General features: G+C 39.6%; 1 protein-coding gene across 5 annotated transcripts; it reads right to left on the bottom strand.

Annotated features, from left to right (window-relative positions):
- Positions 1 to 1,264: 1,264 nt before the first annotated feature.
- Positions 1,265 to 22,044, bottom strand: tbc1d16 (TBC1 domain family, member 16). Of its 5 annotated transcripts, XR_013328903.1 has the most exons (15): positions 21,682 to 22,044; positions 19,473 to 19,676; positions 18,554 to 18,716; positions 17,563 to 17,850; positions 13,694 to 13,870; positions 13,467 to 13,614; positions 12,632 to 12,796; positions 11,723 to 11,871; positions 9,056 to 9,190; positions 7,979 to 8,165; positions 7,719 to 7,898; positions 6,898 to 7,044; positions 5,857 to 6,272; positions 5,654 to 5,727; positions 1,265 to 1,704 (listed from the first exon to the last, which is right to left on the bottom strand). XR_013328903.1 is itself a non-coding variant. In XM_077734641.1 (13 exons), the coding sequence occupies exons 2-13, from the start codon at positions 19,642 to 19,644 to the stop codon at positions 6,027 to 6,029; spliced, it is 2,157 nt and encodes a 718-aa protein (XP_077590767.1). In that variant the 5' UTR covers positions 19,645 to 19,676; positions 21,682 to 22,044; the 3' UTR covers positions 4,636 to 6,026. The 5 variants fall into 5 exon arrangements, 2 of the variants coding, with proteins under 2 accessions (XP_077590767.1, XP_077590768.1); XR_013328901.1 differs by having other exon boundaries at positions 1,689 to 1,704; positions 5,654 to 6,272; XR_013328902.1 differs by lacking the exon at positions 1,265 to 1,704 and having other exon boundaries at positions 4,636 to 5,727.
- Positions 22,045 to 22,259: the final 215 nt, after the last annotated feature.

Below are 22,259 nucleotides of genomic sequence, written 5' to 3'. Positions count from 1 at the left end.
GCTAATCATCCAAAAAAACAACTGAATTTCATACCACATAGAAATTTCACAGCAATATAATAGCATGCATTAAATAAATACAAATTTGTAATTCCAATCACCTCTTCATCAAATAACAATCACATCGAATTTCCAGGCCTGTTTCTCATATCCCCTCAATGGCTGCCTGCCCTCCCTTTTCAAATACATTGGACGCCTACCACCGCCAAGGTCGGCAATTCTACTCATGCAACACAAGGCTCTCCTCCGTCTCCATATTTGGCGCCCTCTAATCCCCTGAGCCGCTCAGTAGAAGAGTGCTGACTTTGGCCTTTTTTCCAATCGACGACCTACCCCCCCTTCCTCAATCCGGGCCGGCTGCGGGTCTGGGGGAATAATCCTGGATTAGGAGGTCCCCCCGCAGAGCCCCCCGCCGCAGCCTGAGGCGCCGCGTTATTCATACGGCCAAAGAACACGAGGGCCCCGTCCAAAAAAAGAGGCAAGCGGCGCACGATTAGGCTTGAATTGCGTCGGAGTGCGTCTTGTCGCCCCGAGGGGAGCCGCGGAGGCACATAATGCTAAAGAGGGATAATGCTACACGGGGCTGCTGATAGTACAGGCGCTTTTTATAGGAGATCCTTAGAGAGACACTTTGTGAAGGCTCCATACTCTAATTGGTGTAGCATAGCTATTGTTTTAATGAGAAGCCGTCATGTGTGTTCCCACCTGAAAACAAAAAGCACTGTTGGCTACACTTGAAATAAACGCCAAAATCGACACAATGATGCAATTTGGGTCTCGTGAGCAAACATGGGGGGAAAAATAGCATTTCCTTTTGAAGGATGGCTGCAGTGGATCAGAAAGCATGGCTCCAAAAGGGAAAGATAATATAAAACACAAGTATATGTGGAAAGGAAATGTATAAGCAGAAAATGCTCAATTCAAATAGAAATATATTAGATTTTCTTCATAAAAGACTATATTACTAAATTATTAAACTAGATTTTATGAGCAAATGTTGATTTTTCCCATGGAATGTCTACAACGATAAAACAATAGATGCAAACATAAATATTTAACCCTTATATTTGACATATGACAATATAAAGGAGTACTAGTATATACATAACATGATTACTTTTACCCCAGTATCACTACAATAAAGCCACTAAACATATTCAACAAAAATACTGCAGCCATCCATTTAAACATGACCTAAAACCTTGCACTTTAGATTTAACATGAAAAGACAACAGGTAATCATAAAAAACACAACATTAGATTAGATTAAATTGTATCCATCCCATTTAATCTAATCTAATGTTGCTTTTTTATGATTAAATGCCAACATGCTATCTTTTACCATAAAAATGTCCCTTTTAACTTTCCGATCACAATATAAACCGACAAATGTCCTTTTACATTGAAAAATCAACAATATGTTGCCATCAAAACACTATATTAAATGACCTGATTACACATTAGGTGATAAACATGGTTATGATATAGTAAGAAATCAATGAGTATATGATGGCTGACATTATTGGTCACTAGTCAAAATAAACTAAATAAGATAAGGAAGCAATGTTTATGTCTTCAACACAGACACACATTAATTTACCTTTTTGGTGGCAGGGGAGTCCAACTTGCGTCATCAAGCAACATCTCACTGGGGAGCTGTAATGTGTGGCCGCATCATTAATGGTTGTCATGATGACTCATAACCTAGAAAAGATGACTTATGCAACATTAAACCTAGTAGTGGGCGATCGTTAAGAACCTAAACATGTTGACAATCTCATAAAGCCTGAAAGATCATAAATCCTCTAGAACTGGGGGTCAGGAACATACGGCTCGCGAGCCATATCCGGCTCTTTATGAGCTCATCTGGCTCTTGCAACTTTAATGACTTGTTTTTAGTTTTATGCTACAAAAGCGTGGTTTTGTTGTTCTTTGTTTTTGACATTCATTGGGCATTTTCATAAAAAATGAACTATTTAAATGAAAACATGTTTACAAAGCTTATTTGGCTTAAGTGTTATTTTTTTTAAATGTTTTACATGAGGAAATGGGTCAGTACAGGATTTTAGAATTGAAATTCGACAATGTGGAAAATAACCATCATAAAATGATGATTAGATTTTCATTTTCAAAAAATGTAACGTGATCCTTTTGCTAATTAAACAGTATAACACAAGTCATTTGCCTCCATTGATGCCGATGGAGTCGTCATCTATCGCCGTCAAAGGCGGTGAAGCACAGTGGTCTTTTTTTAAAGACGACATTAATTAGTAATTCATTTTTATGGCGTCTCCCTATCATAAAAAGTACAGTTTGGTGGCGTGTCATTTTAGTGCTGCTTCGGGGGCTCATTTCAGGTCATTAAAATGTGCTTATGGTTTGTCATTAGTCTTAATGGCAGCAGCATTATAGAAATTCACTATTGCTGTACATGAATTGTAATTGACAGCAATCAATCCAATTTTATTTCAGTGCCATTGACGATGTTAGACGTCCAATCCTTTTGACCCATTTAAAAAGGATTGGACATCAGCCCAACTACATTTACTTCCTCATTTTTTGTATTAAGATTTTTTCTGCATTTTATTTCAATGTAATTTTCTATTCATAGTATTGTTATGTACTTTTGCATTCCTCTAATATTTTGTGTTGTTGTGCCTGACAATAGCAAATTCAGGAATCAATTGTATTTCTTTGTTTGGCTCAGACAACCTCCCAAGAATATTAATGCAGAAAAAATAATCTCAGTCAATGTGTTTTCCTTCAATTGATCTCATCACATGCAAGCAAGCCACTTGCAATCTCCATTTCGCTCCCACGCAAACATGGCTTTCCAAGTGACGATCACGTATGACAGCAAATGTCTTTGCATCCATCCAACAAAATAAACGCCTATCTACTAATAGATTGACTCGCCTTTTTATCATAACAATTGCTTGTCGAAAACGTTTGTGAGGCATGTCAGCGCAACATCATCAAGTCAGGGAAATTGAAAACATTTTGGACTTTAAAGTGCTGGTAGGGGAAGAAAATTGAAAATGATATGAACATAATTCAATGCCATTGGCGGCAATAGCCGTCCAATCCATTAGAACTGAAATGGCATTTGCCAAAACTAGGTAGAAATTTTGAATTGACAAGCAATTGATTAATAAATTATCAAAATAGTTGCCATTTTTCACATGAAGTTCATTTATAGTGACTATTGACTGGCCTTTGAACCCTCACACATGATATATCTTAAAATATCCAATTTATGTGACCCAAGCTCAACTAGAAGTGACCTCAAAATACCTCCAAATTAACAAGACGTGAAATAATATCTATATAAAGTGACCCTAAAATGCCTCCAAATCATTAAAGTCAATTAAAATTGACCTGGAAATGACCCAAAATGAACATCACGTTGCCAAATATCCTTAAGAAGTGACCCAGAAATGCCTTAAAACCAACTAGGATTGACTTACAAAGTTAAATGACCCGCATGTGAGCATACTACTCTCCCAAAAAATTATTATAATCAATTGATATTAAAGCTTTTGCAATGCTTAATGATAATCACAGACTTTGACTGCAGGATAAAGAATGATCCAAACATTAGTATACAAAATCTGTGTGGTACTTTGATGTAAAAGCCTGCATTTACCCCCCTCTACGGATTTCACAATATACCCCTGTGCTGACAATGTGGATATGTAAACAGTAATATTTCCCCCTTTTATGTGGTTAGGTCAACTTAAGCTCACACAGATGTACACCATGTCACAGCCGTTGCATGTGTGTGTTTTGAGGCGTTCCAAGCCAGCAAAAAAAGGGCTCAGAGATACGACTTAATGACAGGCGGCATGTTATTATTCATTGCTATCCGTATTGTCATTTTGTCTTTATCTCATTCTGCTCTGCATTAGCCTTTAGAGGGGCTGTCAATCGAGGGGGCTAATGGCTCATAATTGCATGCAGACGGCTCGGAACATCACAAGCGGCGAGCACAATAATCACACGTACAGTCTAAAATTGCTTACGATAGATGAAGCCATCCCTTGAGGCGATGTCGGGGTACAGGTTCAAGTCATTTGCGACTCATTTTCCCTGGGAAAGCTATTTGAGCGAGGCCACGCATGAATTAACGCGATTTTGGCGATGAAACCACGCCAAGACTGATGATAAAGGCAAGCTGAGCGACTTATGGACATGACCATCTTTGAGTTGAAGCTTTTCTTGGTGACATTTCCTTCTTAAACTTCAATAAAAAATCAGAAAATGCTTAAAAACTATTTATTCTAAGGCTCATTTTTACCACAAGTCAATGGATTAGACGTCCATTGGCGTCCATGGCAGACAATGAGCTCATCTTTGGCAATGCTGCCCTAGATTAGCTTTGAGAATCCCTACTTCATCATCTCTATGATGAAGGCTGTAATTACAGAGATGGAGCCAGGGGGATGAGAGGGGGGTTACTTCTATGCTCCACTTATTACCAGATGTTTAAAAGGTCACTCCAGTTTACACACTAACACAAAACCAAGAGACTTGGCGTCTGTAAAGCCAGAGTGGAAAGAAAAAACACATTTGGACTGATTTGTGACACTGAATGTCACCTGAAGCAAGCACAGAGAGGAAAGAAATGGGCGGAGGGTGGTATAAATGATTGTTTTCTTTTATGATTTGACACACTTAGGACAAGAGTTTCAACTTGTATCTTCTTTCTATTGGCACAGATTGTAACATTTCTGATCTTTGGCTGTATTCCGTAACTTTGTTTGACTGTTTCCACCAAGTGAGAAGTAGAGTTCAGTTAAAAACAATAGTAATGGACTAGATTCACTTGAAAGACAACATTGTTCAATAAATAATTGCACATTTATGAAAAGCCCACACTATTGCATTTTGATGTTCTATGTAATAGTGAAGAAAAAATAATAATTTTAGTTTTAATGTCATTTTTAGATGCACTATTTGCCTATAAGAATGTCATACAACATCTCATGTATACATTATATTGACTTTTACCATACCATTGAGTTTGTGCAAAATATGCACCTTTCTTGCAATATGATAAAAAAAAAATGTTTTTTTTTTTTAAGTTAGTGTGATTATGGGAAAATATGTATTAAACATATGAATGAGAAAACACTGTGTATTGGCTATAGTGGGAAAACCAGTTAAGACACCAGGCTAAGTAACATTTTCTCCATTTCCCCAAAAAATAAAACATCTGTTCTCTTAAGGGATTGAAAAAAGCCAGGTACATAAATTCCATGTCAGAGGGGAAGAAATGGAAATATGTCAAATTTTCCAAGCTGTGTCTAAAGATCTATTGTACGAAAGAACCACAAGCTAAGAACACAACGCTGAAGCCCCCCCTTAATGTTTGTCATTTCGGTTGAATTCAATCACTGTGAAACACTTTCCTATTATCATGACCTCCTTTGGAATTTAAGATCCAATTGATTAACTATTTTATATAGTGGAATAGATTGTCAAATTACAATAAAAAAAAAACAGGAGCTTAGATTGTCACGTTACAGCCATTTCAATTCATCTGCTACTATTGACAGCGCTAAAAGTCCAGTCCATTTAAATAAGGAGGGCCGCCAACCCTCCTCATTTAAGTGCATTGGACGCCTACGACCATCAATGGCATAGAACCTACCTCGCACTTGGTGGAAACACAGCATGAAGACTCAACATGTATCAAAACAGGGTACTTGAACGTGTTAGGCCTGCCTAAAAGTGTTGTGATAGAACAAAAAATCTTAAGCAAACATGTAAACCCCTTTTTGAGTAGATAGTCAGGCATAGTTTTGTGCTTTACATGCAAGGATATAGAACACTAGGCTAAATATGGATGAATACCTGGTAGGGCATCCCCCGATGGACAACTTGTCGGCGCGTTGGCCTCGAATTTCGGGGTCCAATTTCAGCCCTGAAATGGCTTAGAAGGCATCGTTGAAAAATATTTCTCTTCTAATAAACATATGCACATGTAATTGAAGGCGGAGCCTCGGGGGAGAAATCTCCGTTCCTCAGGACTGTTTCCTAAAGGTGAAAATATCTCGAGATTTGGCACCTCTGGAAGGCTTAGGCGAGGTGGGCCTGGGCACCGACGTGCCCCCGTAAGGGCAGCTTTGCGAGTCTGGGTGCTCGCCGGAACACTCCACGGCAGGGATGTAGCGGCTATCCCACATACCCGGCCCGCATAGTTTACACAGGTCATGAAGGCTGCACGGGATTCTGGGAAGGAGGCGGAACTGGTAGAGGAGGCTTCGTGCCTAAGGGGGGGCCAAGGCGACCAGACAAAACAAGACAGGGCCAGTCAGCTTCCAAAGAATGGATGCAAAACAGCTTCTGGTACATTTTCAGAACACGGCTTTTAATATAATCAATGACCTTGAGGGTGAAAAACCTTCAAGGTCATTGTGCTTGGCCGCTATGAAAAAAAAATGGATGCAAATGCGAGATAAACAAAAGGAGAACATCGGCTGCATGTTAACACGACGCCATCCATAAACATGAGGACGGAAGCAGGAGGCGACGGCGCAAACGCATCGTAAATTCTCGACAGGCCAGTAAACGCAGCGCGTGGGCCGCGACGTGTACAGAACACTGCCTTCATTTAAAAACGCAAATATGGAACAAATTGACCTGGACTAAATGGTTTTAAAATCATCCAGATGGAAACTGTTTTTTTTGGGGGGGGTTGGGAGGCTTTTGGGTGTTGCCACGGAAACTCCACATCACTTTTTTATTGTAGCGGTTGAGGTAGGACCCTCAAATTGTAGGGACAATATGTGTATGTGAGCTTTTTCATTATTTTTGTTGGCAATGTAATATTAATGATATGTTGAATAATTTGTTAAAGTGTAATTTAGAAGGTGTTGGTTTGAGAAGGATCACCTTGCGTAATACCAGCTCTCCATTCATGTGCATAGACAGGTTGCTGAAGTGTAGCAGCATTTGGTCGGTGGCCAGTTGCTGCTCCGTCACATCCTCGCCGTAGACCACGATGATGGCCACGCACAAGAACAGGTGGAAGTAATCCGTCTGGAATAGAGAGAATTAGGTCAGTCCCAAATCAATGTTACAGTGGCTAACTAATAAAGGAAGGCAAATGAAATGTCATGAAAAATGAAATACTGTCCGGTATCATTTTTTTTTGTCCCAATCTTGCAACTAACAAATATGCATCTATTTATTTAATTTCTGTATGGTCCTATTCATTACTTTTACTTTGTATTAGGTCAAAAAAGTATATATACATCCATATCTTCAGAATAAATAGACAACTATTAATAAAACATAGTTATTAATTATTGATACGATTTTGAATCATTGTAATCTATCACATCTTTCAGGTTTTTATTGATTTAATGTTAAAAAATTTCAAGTTGTGCAGAAATTAGTTCTACTCCAGCACCTGTTTGATTTAAAAAATGTAATGAATTAAATATATTTTTTTAGTTACAATAGTTGTAAATATTATATTGATCAATAATATACCTTCAATCCAAAAAATCTATTATTAATATCACAATTATACTTAAACGTCAAGATTATGTTTATGATAATGAACTTGACTTGACCACTGACTGTATAGTTTTGCCCAAGCTTTGAAGTAGAAGACTTGCACTCTGGGCGCCCTTTTGAAACATGAATCTCCCCCGGCTCATGCATGTGTGCGCGTGTTTTTGTTTCCTCAAAGAGACTTTGACGGTGACCTGGTAGTGAGCCCAGCAGGCTTCCCACATGCGAAGCGCGTCTGTGTCAGGAAACTCGCGCTTGAAGCACAGGAGGATCCAGCGGTGGCAGAAAAGCAGCTGGAGGCCGTCCTCGCCCAGCGCTGTCAAGTGCCGGTGGAAGTCGGGCAGCATTAGACGTAGGAGCTCCCGCAGGTACATCTGCACGACAAACACACACACACACACACGTTCTAACATCTCGCTCCATGGACATCAATCGCAACGTAGCGAGACTCTACCAGCTGCCTCTCCATGTCCTCGTCCCGTGGCGAGCTGATGAAGATGGTATTCTCCATGAGGCCCACAAAGCACCAAAAAGTATCGCTTTCGTCCTGGATTTCTGTCAAGAGGGGGGCCACAAGGTCCGACATGCCTTGGCAGTAACCCATGTCCGGGTTAAACACGGCATAGTTGAGGAGGACACGCCTAAGAGAAAAAAAAGATGGTATGATAACCTAAAATATGGCAGTATCACTATATTGCAATTGCAGGTAAAAAAGATGCATTCTCATTGGATCAGTCAAAATGATGCTAAACAGATTATGAACAGCAAAAATGTGGTTTTATTAACTGTAGCTTATAAAAAAACAGAGACAACCTTTAAATCTATTCTCTATAGAAAAAGAAATCAACCAAAATGTAAGAATGAGCGATTATGGCGGTTCTGCGCGACCATGACATAAATAGGACAACGTCTTTGATGGACGTCTTCAAGACCACACAGCTTTGAAACAGTCCCGCCCAGAAACACGGAACGTTCCATCATGTATTATAATACACATTACAAAACACACACACACAGACAGACAGACAATAAGACCTACTTTAAATGGTTGCCATGTCAACCCTTATGGTAACTCGGGAGCTATTTAATGATCTTGTGGGTTGGTTTTTATTTTTAATTTTTCCTTTTTTATTTTATTTTTTATGAATAGAGCTTTAAAGTGTCTCTGGTTGCACTCATGCATAATTAAGTTGTCTCCAAAACAGAGAGGGAAAGCCTTGAGGACATTTTTGTTCATGACACAATATGAAAGAGTGTCAAGAAAGGGAAACAAACCAGCTTCAGAGGAGGCTTTGGGAGGGGAGCAGAATACACAGTGGTTTTGGTTGATTAAAGATGCAATGATAAGCTTGCCATCTTTTTTTTTTTTATTCACAGTTGGGGGGATTCTCTTTTAAAGTTTTTGCCTCACAGATCAGGGAGTCGACTTCAAAAGTAGGCAACATTTGGGGGACTCCTCTCACTCACAATTTAGCCATCCATTTGCTCCAAGCACACGTACGCTTCAAAAACATCACTTAGTCAAACCCACCGCATGATCTCCACATTGGGGTTATTCTCTCCCCTGAAGAACTGGTTACTGCGGTCAGTCCTCACCACGTCCTTGTCCACGGTGAACTGGACTTTCCTCCAAAACTCGCTATGTTCCTCTGGACTCATGGACAACCTGACAAAGGGAGAAAAAAATGCAAACTTAAAAAGCACATTTGTTTCATGCATCCTTCTACATCCCAATTATTTGCACTGTTACTTCAACGCTAGTCAAGTCCTAACGAGCAAAAGGGGATTTAATTATCACTGTTTGTTTTGCACGTCGCCCCGCCAGGAATAATGAGCGGTGCACCTGACGCAATGCCTCGTAAGCTGCAATTTGTCAACGGTTTGTGTCGCTGTTCGTCTCCCTGCGACACCTTTCTCTCTCGTGTGGGCTTCTCTAGAGTTTCATTGCTAAGTAGCAATGATTCAGCGGAGTGTAATTTGTGTTTACTTGTAAAAGGTAACTCTTTCAGTGCCAATGACGATATGGACAACCCATCACAGGGCTATTCTCAATAGCAGCAAATGATCAACCTTAACAAATTAAATGTAAGCACATTAACGTGATGTGATGGACATCATCATATTGGGTCAAGTAGGTAACAATATGTGCTGTCTGTATACAGTTGTATTCAAAAGTTTACATACACTTGTGAAGAACATAATGTCATGGCTCCCTTGAGTTTCCAGTTAATTTCTACAGGTCAGATTTTTCTCTGATAAGGTGATTGGAAGAGATACCTCTTCGTAACAATCATAAAGTTTGGTCCTTTTATGACTTTATTAGTATGGTTTAACAGGAAAAAGTCATCAAATCTGCTGGGTCAAAAATATACGTGTTACCAGATATTAAGCTGTTTTATGTATATTTTTTGACCCAGCAGATTTGATATTTTTTTTTCTGTTCACCCATAATTAAGTCATAAAAGAACCAAACTTAATGAATGTTTTTTTTGTGACAAAGAAGTATCTGTTCCAATTACTCTATCAGAGAAAAATCTGAGTTGTAGAAATAACTGGAAACTCAAGAGTGCCATGACATTATATTCTTCACAAGCGTATGCAAACTTTTGACCACAAAAGCATGTGTTTATATGTGTATCAATTCCATTAAAGAGGCTAGACACTCCAAAACATTCATTGCCTTCCCTCCCAGTTAAACCAGACTGGACATCAGCCACCATCAATGGTAGCAATAAAATAATAAGTGCCTGTCATGGGTTAAAGTTCTCCACAAACTTTGAATTCACAGTAAAACAGACAGACATTCCTACATGTGCCCGTCCCTGTCTAAACAAAAAAAGAATAAAAACAGAAAAGATGTAAAAACTGTGTAATTAAGGGCTGACAAACCTAACTAAATGTCATGTCATTTTCTCCCAGGGATGAGAACAGGCCAACATTCCTGTTTGTCACATTCATCACCTTTCTGGTGATTGACTGCTTTGCTGGGCTTTGAGTCTTTTTGGAGTGGGGGCGCGCGCCAACAGCTGCTACATTTTCAGGGCGCGGCCGCTCAGCTTTCACGGGGCGACCAAGACGAAGAGACATGGATCCTTCTCGCTAATGACCGACCAGAGGCCCTGCGGGCCGCTCTTGACTAACAGCCCTTTAAAACGGAATCCCCACACGAGATAGAACAAAGGACTTTTTAATTGCATTCATGGGACGACGCGGATCAAACCGCTCCAATTATTCGCCTGTTTACGGTCACGTGGAATAACACGCTGGCTCGACCTGGGTGGAGTAGCCGTACGATTCTATGAGTGCGTCGACACATACCGCAGCTGTTTTTACACTCTTACCAATGGTTGAATAAGATCTGATAAGCGCTGACATGTTTTTTTTCTCCTGAGAGCTTTTATTTCGCACCCTCCGCCTCCCTTTAACACTTTTCTCATTGTTTCTATTGATTGCTCAGAGCCTGTGATGTGAAACCACAACACACTCACGTGGTTTAATATTTAACTAAGTCCCGACCCGGGGGGTGCTTGTATGATCAAGATTGGAGACGGGGAGAAAAATTTGGTTGCTTTTGTTGATTAATAGAGTGTATTAATATACTAAAAACACTTTTGCATTCATCTATTCTCTTAAATTTATTAACTCAATAGTTGTACGCCATTGAAAATGCCATTGAAGAGTAAAAATGTAGCATGGCGTCATTGTATTGATTATAATTTTAAAAATAATAAGTATTCAGCCACCATAGTATAATCTTTTTGTGAACTACAGGTATTTTTCACATTACATGATACTTTTGTGTTGAATATGTATTTAATATATTGGATTTTTAAGATGTTTTTCCTTTATAAAGAAGCCTGACCAATTTAGTATTCTCATGAATACTATTCTATTTGTTGTGGAGTCAATTTCGTTATTATATTGTTTTTAATTTGGTGTATTTGATCTATTTTTGACTTGGCATTTTTTGTAATTTGGAGTCTGATGTGGTTCTTTGCAGAAGGTAGCTTAATGTTAACAATTCATAAAAAAAAAATACTCAGATTCCTAAATAGGAGTTAGAAACAATGGAAAAAAAGTTAGAAATAGAAAGATCATTCATATTGGTTAGTATTAAAAAAAAATCGAATTTGGATTTCTTTGGGGGGTCCCAATTAAGCAAGCCCTATACCACCACACCCCCATAAAACCACTTCACCTCCTCTGCTGGATGTCATGATAACGTGTCCGCTTCTGTAGCCTCCAAGCTTCCCTCTCTTGCGAAGTGGAGTCATAACTGTAGTAGTGTAACAGGAAGGGCCACACCTCGCCACGGATGGATGGGTCGATACCCCCAAAGAAAATTGCCTGGGAGAAGGTAAACACAAAGTACAAAGAGCTTCTTGTCACACAGCGAAGGAGTCAACTGTAAATAGCATAACCGCCAAGGCCTTGCAATCTGTACTGTGCGGAATTCCTTTAATTCCATACAGTATTTATCTTTAATTTCTTCATTTCATTTATCCATTCACTTCAATAGTTCAAGTACTGAAAGGTTATGCGCAGGTGTGTCTTGTAAATGTCTCATTTGCAAAGTACTGTAATTTTGAAACTCTCACCAAAGCCGCAAAAAGCCCAAACAAAAAAAAAGCTTATGTTTTCTTGCTCACCGATAAAAAAAACAAGAGTCATCACATAACCACGGCTGAGTCATTGCAGTAAATGCTAAATGTTCAAGTGAACAAATCCCTGAGGTCTCAAATGACGCACACTGTGACACATGCATTGAGATGTAATTTCAGTGTTACTGTCTATGAGCTGTAATGTAAATTTGACAATCATTTTAAGCTAGGGTGTATCTAAAAAGATGAAAATCCAACTTAAGATAATACCGCCCAACAGGGGGGCTATTGCAGGATTTATTGGGCCTCGTAAGACCTCGCATTTGAATCTTTTATAGTCACATTGCTAGCTTTTATGGCAAGACTACTTGGTGATTGACAAGCTGCTAACATGGTTGATGGAAGCTTTTCATCACAGCTCAAGGTCAAGACCACATTTTTATAGAACAAGCTTCCATAAATCCCCTTTGCACCACAACCAGAAAAGAAAAAAAAAAGATACGTGCCTTGCGTAGTTTATATTCTTCTTCCACCTGGCCGTTGTGATTGAGATGTCGTAACCAAGTGGTGACATCCAACCTCCGGTAGAGCTTCTCCTCTGGGTGACTCTCGGCTGAAGGCAGCGTGGACCTCTGGATGGAAAAGTGCATGCAGGACTTTTCGTTTGACACCTGGCCAAAAGGCAAATCAGTGGGGGATTTAGGGGAGGAAATACTCAACAGGTGAAAAGAGCATTAGAATGAAGATGGGAAAAGTGAGGAATTCCTTGTCACAATGTTGAATTTGGAGTTAAAAGGAGAATAAGTGGGAATCGATTTTTGCAGAAATTTAAGACACCAAATTAACGAGTTTTTGCTTCTGCTAACTGGTGAAAGTTTCTTTTCAAGATAACTCAAAAGTGAATAATGGGATTATTGTTAAGATTACAGGATATGAAACAGAAGAGTTGGTTTTGGGTCAAATGTCACAGAGGTTTAGAAAAGTTTGGCTGCTTTTCTGTCTTTTTTACTGCATTTTGTTATTTCGTTTTTTACCTAGGTCTACAATGTCTTCTGTGCCTTAAGTCTGTCTTGCTACTGCAACCAAGAAAACCAAATATGGGATGAAATAAAGTTCTATCCTAACCTAACCTAAGACTGCTGATAATTTGGGGCAAGTAGGAAAATGAACGAAATTGAAGATGATCCATTAGGTCATTTTTAATCATAACATTTAAGATATCCTGCTCATTTGCCTGGATTTTCATTGTCAATTCATTTCACAGATGAACTAGTTGCACGTCTGCCAAATTTAATTCTTTGCATCTGTATTTCCACATTTTTCTTAGGAGAACTTTCCAACCTGGTCTTTAAGCTGCGTCTCCCTGCAGCATTTCCACTGCTGGAAAACTTCGGCAAGTTTATCCAGGCCAGCGTGGTGAAAGTGTAGAACCTTGTATTGACTCTCTCGACTGGCGATCACCAGCTGGCCGCCGGTGCACGCTTCGTCACTGCAAGGGCAGAAAGAGGAAATTCAAATTCCTATTTTATAAAATTCATCCTGACTTCACACTTTCCCCCCCAGCAGACCTGAAGAACAGACGCAGCGACCTCATGTGACCCAGATCTACCCGGAACACGCCGCACAGCTGCTCCAGCGCCAGCACCTTCTGCTGCTCCTCCCATCGCGCGCCCTGCGATTGACCGTTGCTGTCTAAGCTGGAGGCGGAGCTCGCCGAGTGCTGCATGAGCTCCTCCGAAAGTTCCCTGAAAAAGACAAGTTTTTTTTACTTTTAAGATAGACATTTATCCATTGACAACCATTTTTAAAAACATTTTTAGAGCACTATTGGGGGCCGTAAACAGATTTTATTTGTTGTTATTTATTTCCCCAATTAACATTTATCTTATTTGTCCTGTATATAAAAATATACATTACTGTTACACATATATCAACATCATATTTTAAGTGCACATGTTATTATGGACTATGTAACTCAAAATGTGATATCCATGTATGTCCATGTATGGCCTTTAAGTTTCTAAAGTTTCCCAAAATAATCATTTGCCTTATAAAGAACAGATGTTCTATCCAATATGGAACAGGTAGGAAAGATTAAATTAATGTTGACATTAACATCTTGAGAAACCTTCCAATTTCTTAATTCAAGAACCCTAAAATAATTGTTGGTCATATTCAATGCCCTGAAATGATAAATAACCCTAATAATACACTATTTTCATAATATATTAATAAGAGATTTGAGGCTGTTGATCTAATTTTGGTCTGAATTCACTTTTTGACCCTCTTAGTTCATTGGTTTCCATTAGCGGGGCTACACCCATCCAGTTTATTCCAGTTCCATGTCCATGACAGTTTAAGGCAGCCAGTTGAGTTATAGTTAGAGGTCTAAACCATACATGGCTCTCAATAGCAATTCAATTTCTTTCAGTAAAAATGATCAAAAATATCAATATTGCTTAGTATTTTTTGTTCGAGAGCACATTTACAGCTAAGTGTTTTATAACATGAATTCAAGTGATTCATACATACGACCTGATTATTTGACTCTTCATGAAAAATAAGCAGTGGTTAGTTATCTATCAAAATATTCGTTTGTGAGAGCCCTATGCAATAACAAATCCAATCGCCCTTGAAATTCCCCCGTGGCAAGTTTGTGGTTCCCAGCTTTGAAACATGAGTGCAAGGTTGGCCTGTTATGTGCACACACACTAAAAAGTGCGATGTCAAGGGTTGCACAAGCACAGGGAAAATAAAAGCATACACACTGAAAATGTTGAATTGATTGAGCAAAGATTGAGCAGCTGGTTTTACACACTATTTCCAACACACACTAACGAAGCACAACTAATGACCATGATGCTCGCTTTGACACGACCCCTGACATGTGCGAGCTGCAAAAACTGGATCAACGCTCAAAACATGATCTAATCACTGATATTTGAAACATTTTTGGGCCTGGCTTGTGACTTATTCCCCTTTCTGACCACCAAAATCAATTTTTTAGGCTATAGTTATACACTATAAATGTTACATTAACAAGTGCCCACTTAGCCTGTTGTTCTCCATTGAAGTATTTGTCATTTAAAATGTTTGTGCTTGGTTTTTGGTTAAGAATAATACCCTCCCTAAAATGTGAGTCATATATACTTTTTTCCTCTTCTATGTGCATTAGTTGGCTATTGCAACTTCTTTTCAAGTGTGATTTAATCTAGTAAGTAGCTGCCTATCAGATGCATTTTACTACATTTTTTACATAAAACCTGCTGAGTTTGCCAAATGTGGACTAATGAAAAACATGCTTTGATCTAGGCTTTTTGAAAACTCAACGATAAACGATCCAGCCTATGTGTGACATTACGAAACCAATCTTGTCGTGTTAACAAGCAAGTCTATTTTGGTCCTAAGAAAACATCTCTCCCAAGCGATGTAAACAGACTGTTTTCAAACAAGCGCTTGCAAGCCTTGGGTCCTCCTAAGGCCACAGAGCACTCCGAGTCCCCCCCCCGGGACCACTGAAGAAGCTAACGGCCACAGTGAGTAGAAGGATTAGATGGATGCTGAGTGCTCAGTAAATAAAAGGCAGGATGAAGCACAAATGTGGATTCTCTGTAAATATTAAAGAGCCTGTCTTTGTGTTACAACCATCACGGCTTTTCTTAATAATACTAGTACTATAAAGTATTATAAAGAATGTTGAAACTTGATTTTTTTTGGACAGTTTTATGGAACATGTACTAAAAAATTAGGAAGACTATACCCTTTTTTGGTCATGCACATTCCTGGAATTCTTCCTGATAACGTTCTTTCCAAAGGATAATTTCAAGTCAAGCCTATCTTCAACTGAGCACTCCGATTCACATTTGCTGATGTATTCATTTTCAAATCATTTGAGTGGGATTGGTAGCTGTCACACATGCTCAATCATAAAATGCCCCTGGCCCCCCATCTCTGCCTTTACATTGGATGGTGTATTTGAGTAAAAAAAAATAAAAAATCATTTTTTCTTGAGCACACCATCGAAAGTTGCTCGAGGCCTGACTGGCAGCAGACAATTGTTACTTGGTTAAGTGTCAAGAAACTCCTTGAAAAGCTCAACCGCTGATTCTTCTCCTTAGCCTCCCCCCTGCACTCACCCCTTTCATCCAATCTTGCTCTCCCATAGGCAAACTTTTCTCTTTGAATGATTCCAAGTGACATGTTTCCAGTTCCTGGCCCCCTTTAACAGTGTCAATTAAAGTGAGGAAGAGAGAAAAAGAGAGTTCCAGGGTTCTGGACGGCTTTCTCTCACTCACTCTCTCCCTCTCTATCTCGCTTCCGTCCTCTAATCCGCCGGGCTGACATTCAGCCCAGCACAACAACCCCAGTCGTGCTGAAAATCAAAGGGGCTTCACACAGACTTTGGGAAGGGAAAGGAGGGAGGGATATTTGAGAGGTGGGAAACACTCGACTGGGGGGGCTAGTAAAAGAAAAAGGAAGAAAAAAAGACATTTGGAATGGACAAGTTGAGAGGAAAAGATGTCATATTTTAAAAACAAGGGAGGAACAAATATGGGAAAAGCAGAATCCTATAGCGGAAGGAAAATACTCACTCACACACACATACACACACAGGATGAACGCGGAGGAAAGGAAAGCCAGCGAGAGAGCAGAAGGAGAAGGGCGCCCAGAGTAAATGTTAGAGGCCGAGAGCGCTGCCAAGTCACACACTGGCTGCACTTTGAGCAGGGGGGGAGTGGAGGGGCGGAGGGGCTGAGGGGTTAAAAGGGTTCCATAAGCCGCCCGCTCACATTCTGGACGTGACGGGAAAGATTCACTGAGGATAATGATTAACAGATAAACCTATAATGAGCCATGCAAGGGATGAATACTAAACATCTGATTGTGTGGCATGTCAACTGTGACGTCATTTACCTGCAGTGTGTGTTTAAAGACAGGGAGGCGAGACACCATTTGGACTGTGCTGGTAAGACACCATAAAAGGGAAGTGGGGAGATTGATAATTTTACATGTGGCTCCACTTTGTGGATGACTGTTGTAACTGGATGTTTCCAGTTTGGCCACAAGAAAGGGAAAACACACATTCACAATTGCAACAGTGTGGATTTGAAATTGAATATTAGGTACAATTAAGAATTTGGACCATTTTTTCTCACTCAAAATGGATTGGAAATGAAAGGCAGTCAATGATTGGATTGAGTACTTGTAGTTTTTTCAAATCCCAATTACACTGAGAAGTAAAATATATTGACTGGAAAAAAAATACAAATCCAGAACTTCTACAAGTTGTGTGCTGTTTTACCATTAGGTAAAGAAATCTCTAATTCCTCATTAACTAATTTGCTTCAATTAAAGGCCATAAACGTCCAATCCATTTGAACTGGAAGAGCTCGCAACGAAGAAACACATTAATTTGCCTTTTTTTTCACTCACTGACCTGCTGTCATTATCCATGAAGACGGAGCCACTGCTCTCACACAGCGCCTCGCTGACGGGAGACAGGCAGAAAGGCGAAGAGAAGGTGTCCGAGTCGGAACCCAGGGTGCTGTCGCGGCTCACGTCGTCCGACAGCTCGCACGATCCCTCGTCGCCCTCCTCGCCGGGAGCCGTCGGCAGCTTTTGTTGCTCCGAGGCGACCGAAGCGTGGTTTTCGCCGGAGGAGCAAGTGATGTTACTCTCTTCGTCCTCTCCGTCCACCTGTGGTGGCAGTGGGCGGGAGCGTGGTCTGCGAGAGGGCAACGAGATAGAAACTTCTTGAATACTTTATAAACACTAAGTTAGTTTGACAGTCATCGATTATTTCTGCCATTTGTAACTTTGAAAATAATTATGTTCTACAGAAGTACTACAGAAAACAGAGAATATCTAAAAAAAATGGCATAATTACAGCAATTGTAACTATTGTTAGAATAATTTGGCTATTTACCATAAAAAAAGCAAATTTTCTGGGAAAAAATACTATACATCAAATACAGTTATAGAATTACACCAATTGCAACTTTTATGAGTTACAGGAATAAACCAGCCAAATGTAATAGGCATTTTAAAAGACTTTAAATTCAGAATATAGTTACTTTTAAAATAAATTAAAATGTATAATGACTTAAAATGGGAATATTACATTATTTTAAGAAAATTCAGTCAGAAATAACTAATTATTTAGCTATAGGATGCTGAATAAAAAGAGCATTTGAGCTATTTTTGGTTCAATAATGTCTCAAATCAAATAATCAAATACTCCAAATCTGTTAAATAATCTTTCTACCCCAATTAGTAAGCAGCAAGTGAATGCCCCAAACTCTTGTTTTATGCACTTTCTTGGAAATTTCCAATTTTTACGACATGAAAGAGCACTTTAGTTTTCCCCCTGGCTCTCATTTTCCTTTATAGCCTCATGATCACCAAACGCAAGAGAAGACTCTCATTACCGTCTGCCTCTGCGGCGAGCGTTTCGTCGCACGGGCGAGCTCTCGGGCGTGATGTAGCGAAGGGCTTCTTCGTCCTGCCGCTGGATTCGTGAATTTGGTACCCAGGTCAAAATGAGTGTGCTGCCCAGGCTCTCGTCCTTCTCCACGTGCACGCACAGGTAGCCTGCAATGGGCGTTAACAAAATACTATTACACTGCTGTCAAATAATGGGTTTAACTAAACACACATAAGAAAGAAAAACACACAGGGTGTGCATTAAATAACCTTTGGGCCTAAATTAAACAAAGCTATCTAAAGATGATAGCCCAATAAAATAAAACATATTAGTACAATGGTAGTTTTAACAAAGTAAAAACAAATTCACAAATTTCACCTAGTCAGTTGTGCAGATAAAAATAAGGTTATATCAAAATATTTAGTTTGAATATTTAGTTTTGTGATTAATTGGGTTAACTTGGTTATGAATTGGTTGACGTTTTAGCCGTAGTTGGACATTTCCTTTGTTTTGCAACATTTTACTCAATATTGTAAATATATATGCTATATACAACAATGATTTAATGCTTAAGAATAAATATGTACATTTTTAAAACCATTTTTTTAACTTTCTCACACACAAGTTCCTCATAGACAAAAAATAGAACAACAAAACAAGTTATTTGAATGTAAAACAGTTATACGGTTGTATAAAGGTTTATCAGGATCACTTCTACTATTTTATGTTATTGGGTGTGTTTGCATGAATAATACAAATTAAAACGGTACATTTAAGACCCTAAAAAGTTTGTTTTCTGTTCACATGAACTTCATATATGAACAAAAAGTTTAACAATTATGTTTTCATGACACCTTATTTAAAATGTCCTATTAAAATAACTCTAGGAATCAAATTAAACTGTAAAATGAATGGATACCCACCCGGGTGGTGCTCCGCCAGGCCCGGCAGCGACTCGGTAGGGTGCACGCACACATTGTTTTTGGAGTAGATGATCTCTCCATCCAGGCCCGAGCGCCCTGATGCGCTGGGGTTAAACGTCAAGAGGTCAGAGGCCTTGGAGGAGGCGCGCCGTAGGAGCCGACCCAGAGACATTTCCTCAGAAAGCGGGATGCGGGGCCCATCCTCTGTCATTGGGCAAATACAAAACAAAAAATGGGAGGGGATTCATTTTGTAACATGCTTGTTTATTTCCTCTCTGGTCCGAGTATATAACTGCTGTCATCGGCTTAACTTGCCAACACACACACTCCCTTCCTCTAAGGAATGTTCTCTACTTCCTCTTTGCGTTCGTGGTCTGATTACCGCCTTGCTGACTGAGCAGGCACCTGATTTCCTGATGTGAAACTGTAAAGGCAGGAAAGTTCTGGTGTACTTCCAGAGAGTTCAACCAACCACTGTTTGATTTAGTTGTGGATTAAAAGAGGGGTGCTTTTTTGATGGTCATCTAAAATGAATCTTAAACTTGTTATGACCTTGTGCTCTCATATAAAAGTAATTTAATGTCCCTCAATCTGTCTAACTGGACATAAAGTACTTTACATCAATACACCACTGAGTCCATTCTTCCATAGATGATGTATTGTCTCACTTCAGATTGAAGAGACCCCCGACTGTGACATATCCCTCCTGCTCCATTATCTTGAGGTTATTTTTAAGCTACTGTAGCTGACATGGTGGTGCACTTTGGTCATTTAGATGGACTGGCTTCTTGATTCCACAGTGTATTATTGTCTAATTTGGCTTAAAATGATACAAAATTTTCCTCTTAACTTTTAAATTTGGAACCAAAAACATGAGAAGTTAAAACTAGTTGCCAAGTTTTTCCACCTCAGGCAATCCTAGTCACGCTGACATTTACACTAAAAAGCTACTGAGATGACTTTGTTGACAAAGAAGCCAGAAAAACATGTTTTAAGTTACCATGTTTTTTTTCTTTTCTTATAATCACACTTGACAGTTGCAATTGGTCTTGTAGAGCAAGTTTTAATTGTTTTTTTTTCTTGTGCACTACCAGTCAAAGTTACTCTCAATCCATTAAAGCCAAACATTTGTATCCATATTTCTTTGGTCAATGCCAAATCACATGCCCTAGCGATTAGGAAATTTAATCGGGGCGCTTCATAGTATGACGTCATTTCTCCTCGCCAAATCAGCACAGGTCAACAGTGTAAAAGGCACATGATCATTTGTACTGCTTGAGCAGGCACACGTTTCAACAAATCAATGAACTCAAATGAAGTACCACATTGATTTGAAGCGATCTTTAACACAAGACTCAGACTTTCATACTGAATTACTACTTTCCAATACACTGGTAAAAAACAGCACCAAAACGTGCAATTGGGGGAATTCATGAACAGCGAATATGCCTAAAATAGCATCCAGTACACAGTCGGTGCAGCACTTGCGGAACACTTGATGTACTTAAAGTGCTTGTGTCAGCAGCAAGACGTGGGTGAAAGTCAAATCAAGTAAGCAAGGTGTGTGATGTTTAACTCCATAACTGCCAAAGACAAACATGGACGTCCAATTCATTTGAACAGGAAGGATTGGCTGTGAATGCTTATGAGTCAGTGCTATTGACACCAATGACAGACAATGAGATAAACAAAAAAAGGCTAACAGTAAAGTAGTAACTCATCTCTCATCTCATTTTCTGAAACTGCTTTTTCCTCACTAGGGTCGCGTGGGGTGCTGGAGCATCTTCCAACTCATTATGATCACTGCAAAAACCCATGTTCACATTGATTGGATGCCATTTGCACTTAACATAAGATAATAATTATATGGTTATGGGTGGGTTAGAATAGGAATCGGATGGACCGATGGATGGATGGATTGGGGGGGGGGGGGGGGGGGTCTCCATCCGGGCAGCATCCGCCTTTCAAGACCACCACACACAGGCCCGCAGTAACATACTATGGAAACACCAGAAACGCACTCCATCTGTTTGTCAACCTGGAAAAACCTGACTATACATTTCAGGAAATCATAATACATTTTGAGGTGAATATTTCCTGGATAATTCCTTGTTATTGGCGTACAATAAGAAAAAGAAATACTCTTATAGTACACCTGTTCCGAAATGAATGAGGAGCGTGTACTGACAAGAACGTGGTCAGAACTCACCTTCGGTTCCGGAGCAGAAATCTACAGCCCATGCTGGGCGTGCATGTTACCGATTATACCGGCAATGTATCGCGGCCTCTATCCGGGAATCGGGTCGGTGTTAGGAGCGAAAAGGCTTGCTTGGCTGCGTGTTTATCCCGTGTGTGACGCCATACAATTTCACTGCTGCTCTGACGCGACTTCTTTTCCTACGTTGGCAACGAGTATTCTACATCCGAATATTACTTTCAAAGTAAACCCCATTTACGCGATAGCAGATAGAAACGCATCCAAACGGTATTATCGCGTTGAGTCAGCTTCCTGCATTTTCCCGATCGCTTGTCTTTGCGACCAGAACAGCTGATTGCGGTTTGATCGCAGTATGAATAAGAAAAATATGAAATTAGATGTCTAATGCATGTGATGACTCAATAGGAACGTGCGTTGTTCTTTGTTGGCCCCTTTGCATCGGGGCAAATCGCGATGTAAAACGGTACTAGTCAATGGAGCCTTGTTTGTAGTTAAAATGCCATATTTTCAACATGACATGGATATTAATAAGCATCATATATGCAGTATGTTAACTGCATAGGCAACAA

Source organism: Stigmatopora nigra, chromosome 15 (assembly GCF_051989575.1).
Source record: "Stigmatopora nigra isolate UIUO_SnigA chromosome 15, RoL_Snig_1.1, whole genome shotgun sequence".
NCBI classification, from domain to species: Eukaryota; Metazoa; Chordata; class Actinopteri; order Syngnathiformes; family Syngnathidae; genus Stigmatopora; species Stigmatopora nigra.
The sequence above is the reverse complement of the archived record's forward strand: the minus strand, read 5'-3'. Positions and strand labels throughout refer to the sequence as shown.

Coding starts and splice junctions, on each gene's coding strand:
- tbc1d16 (XM_077734641.1), bottom strand. CDS start 19,644: ATGTCTCTGGGTCGGCTCCTACGGCGCGCCTCCTCCAAGGCCTCTGAC. Junction 7,899..7,978: donor AGGACATGGAGAGGCAGCTG/GTAGAGTCTCGC, acceptor TTTGTCGTGCAG/ATGTACCTGCGGGAGCTCCT. Junction 7,045..7,718: donor CCTGCTGGGCTCACTACCAG/GTCACCGTCAAA, acceptor TCTCTATTCCAG/ACGGATTACTTCCACCTGTT.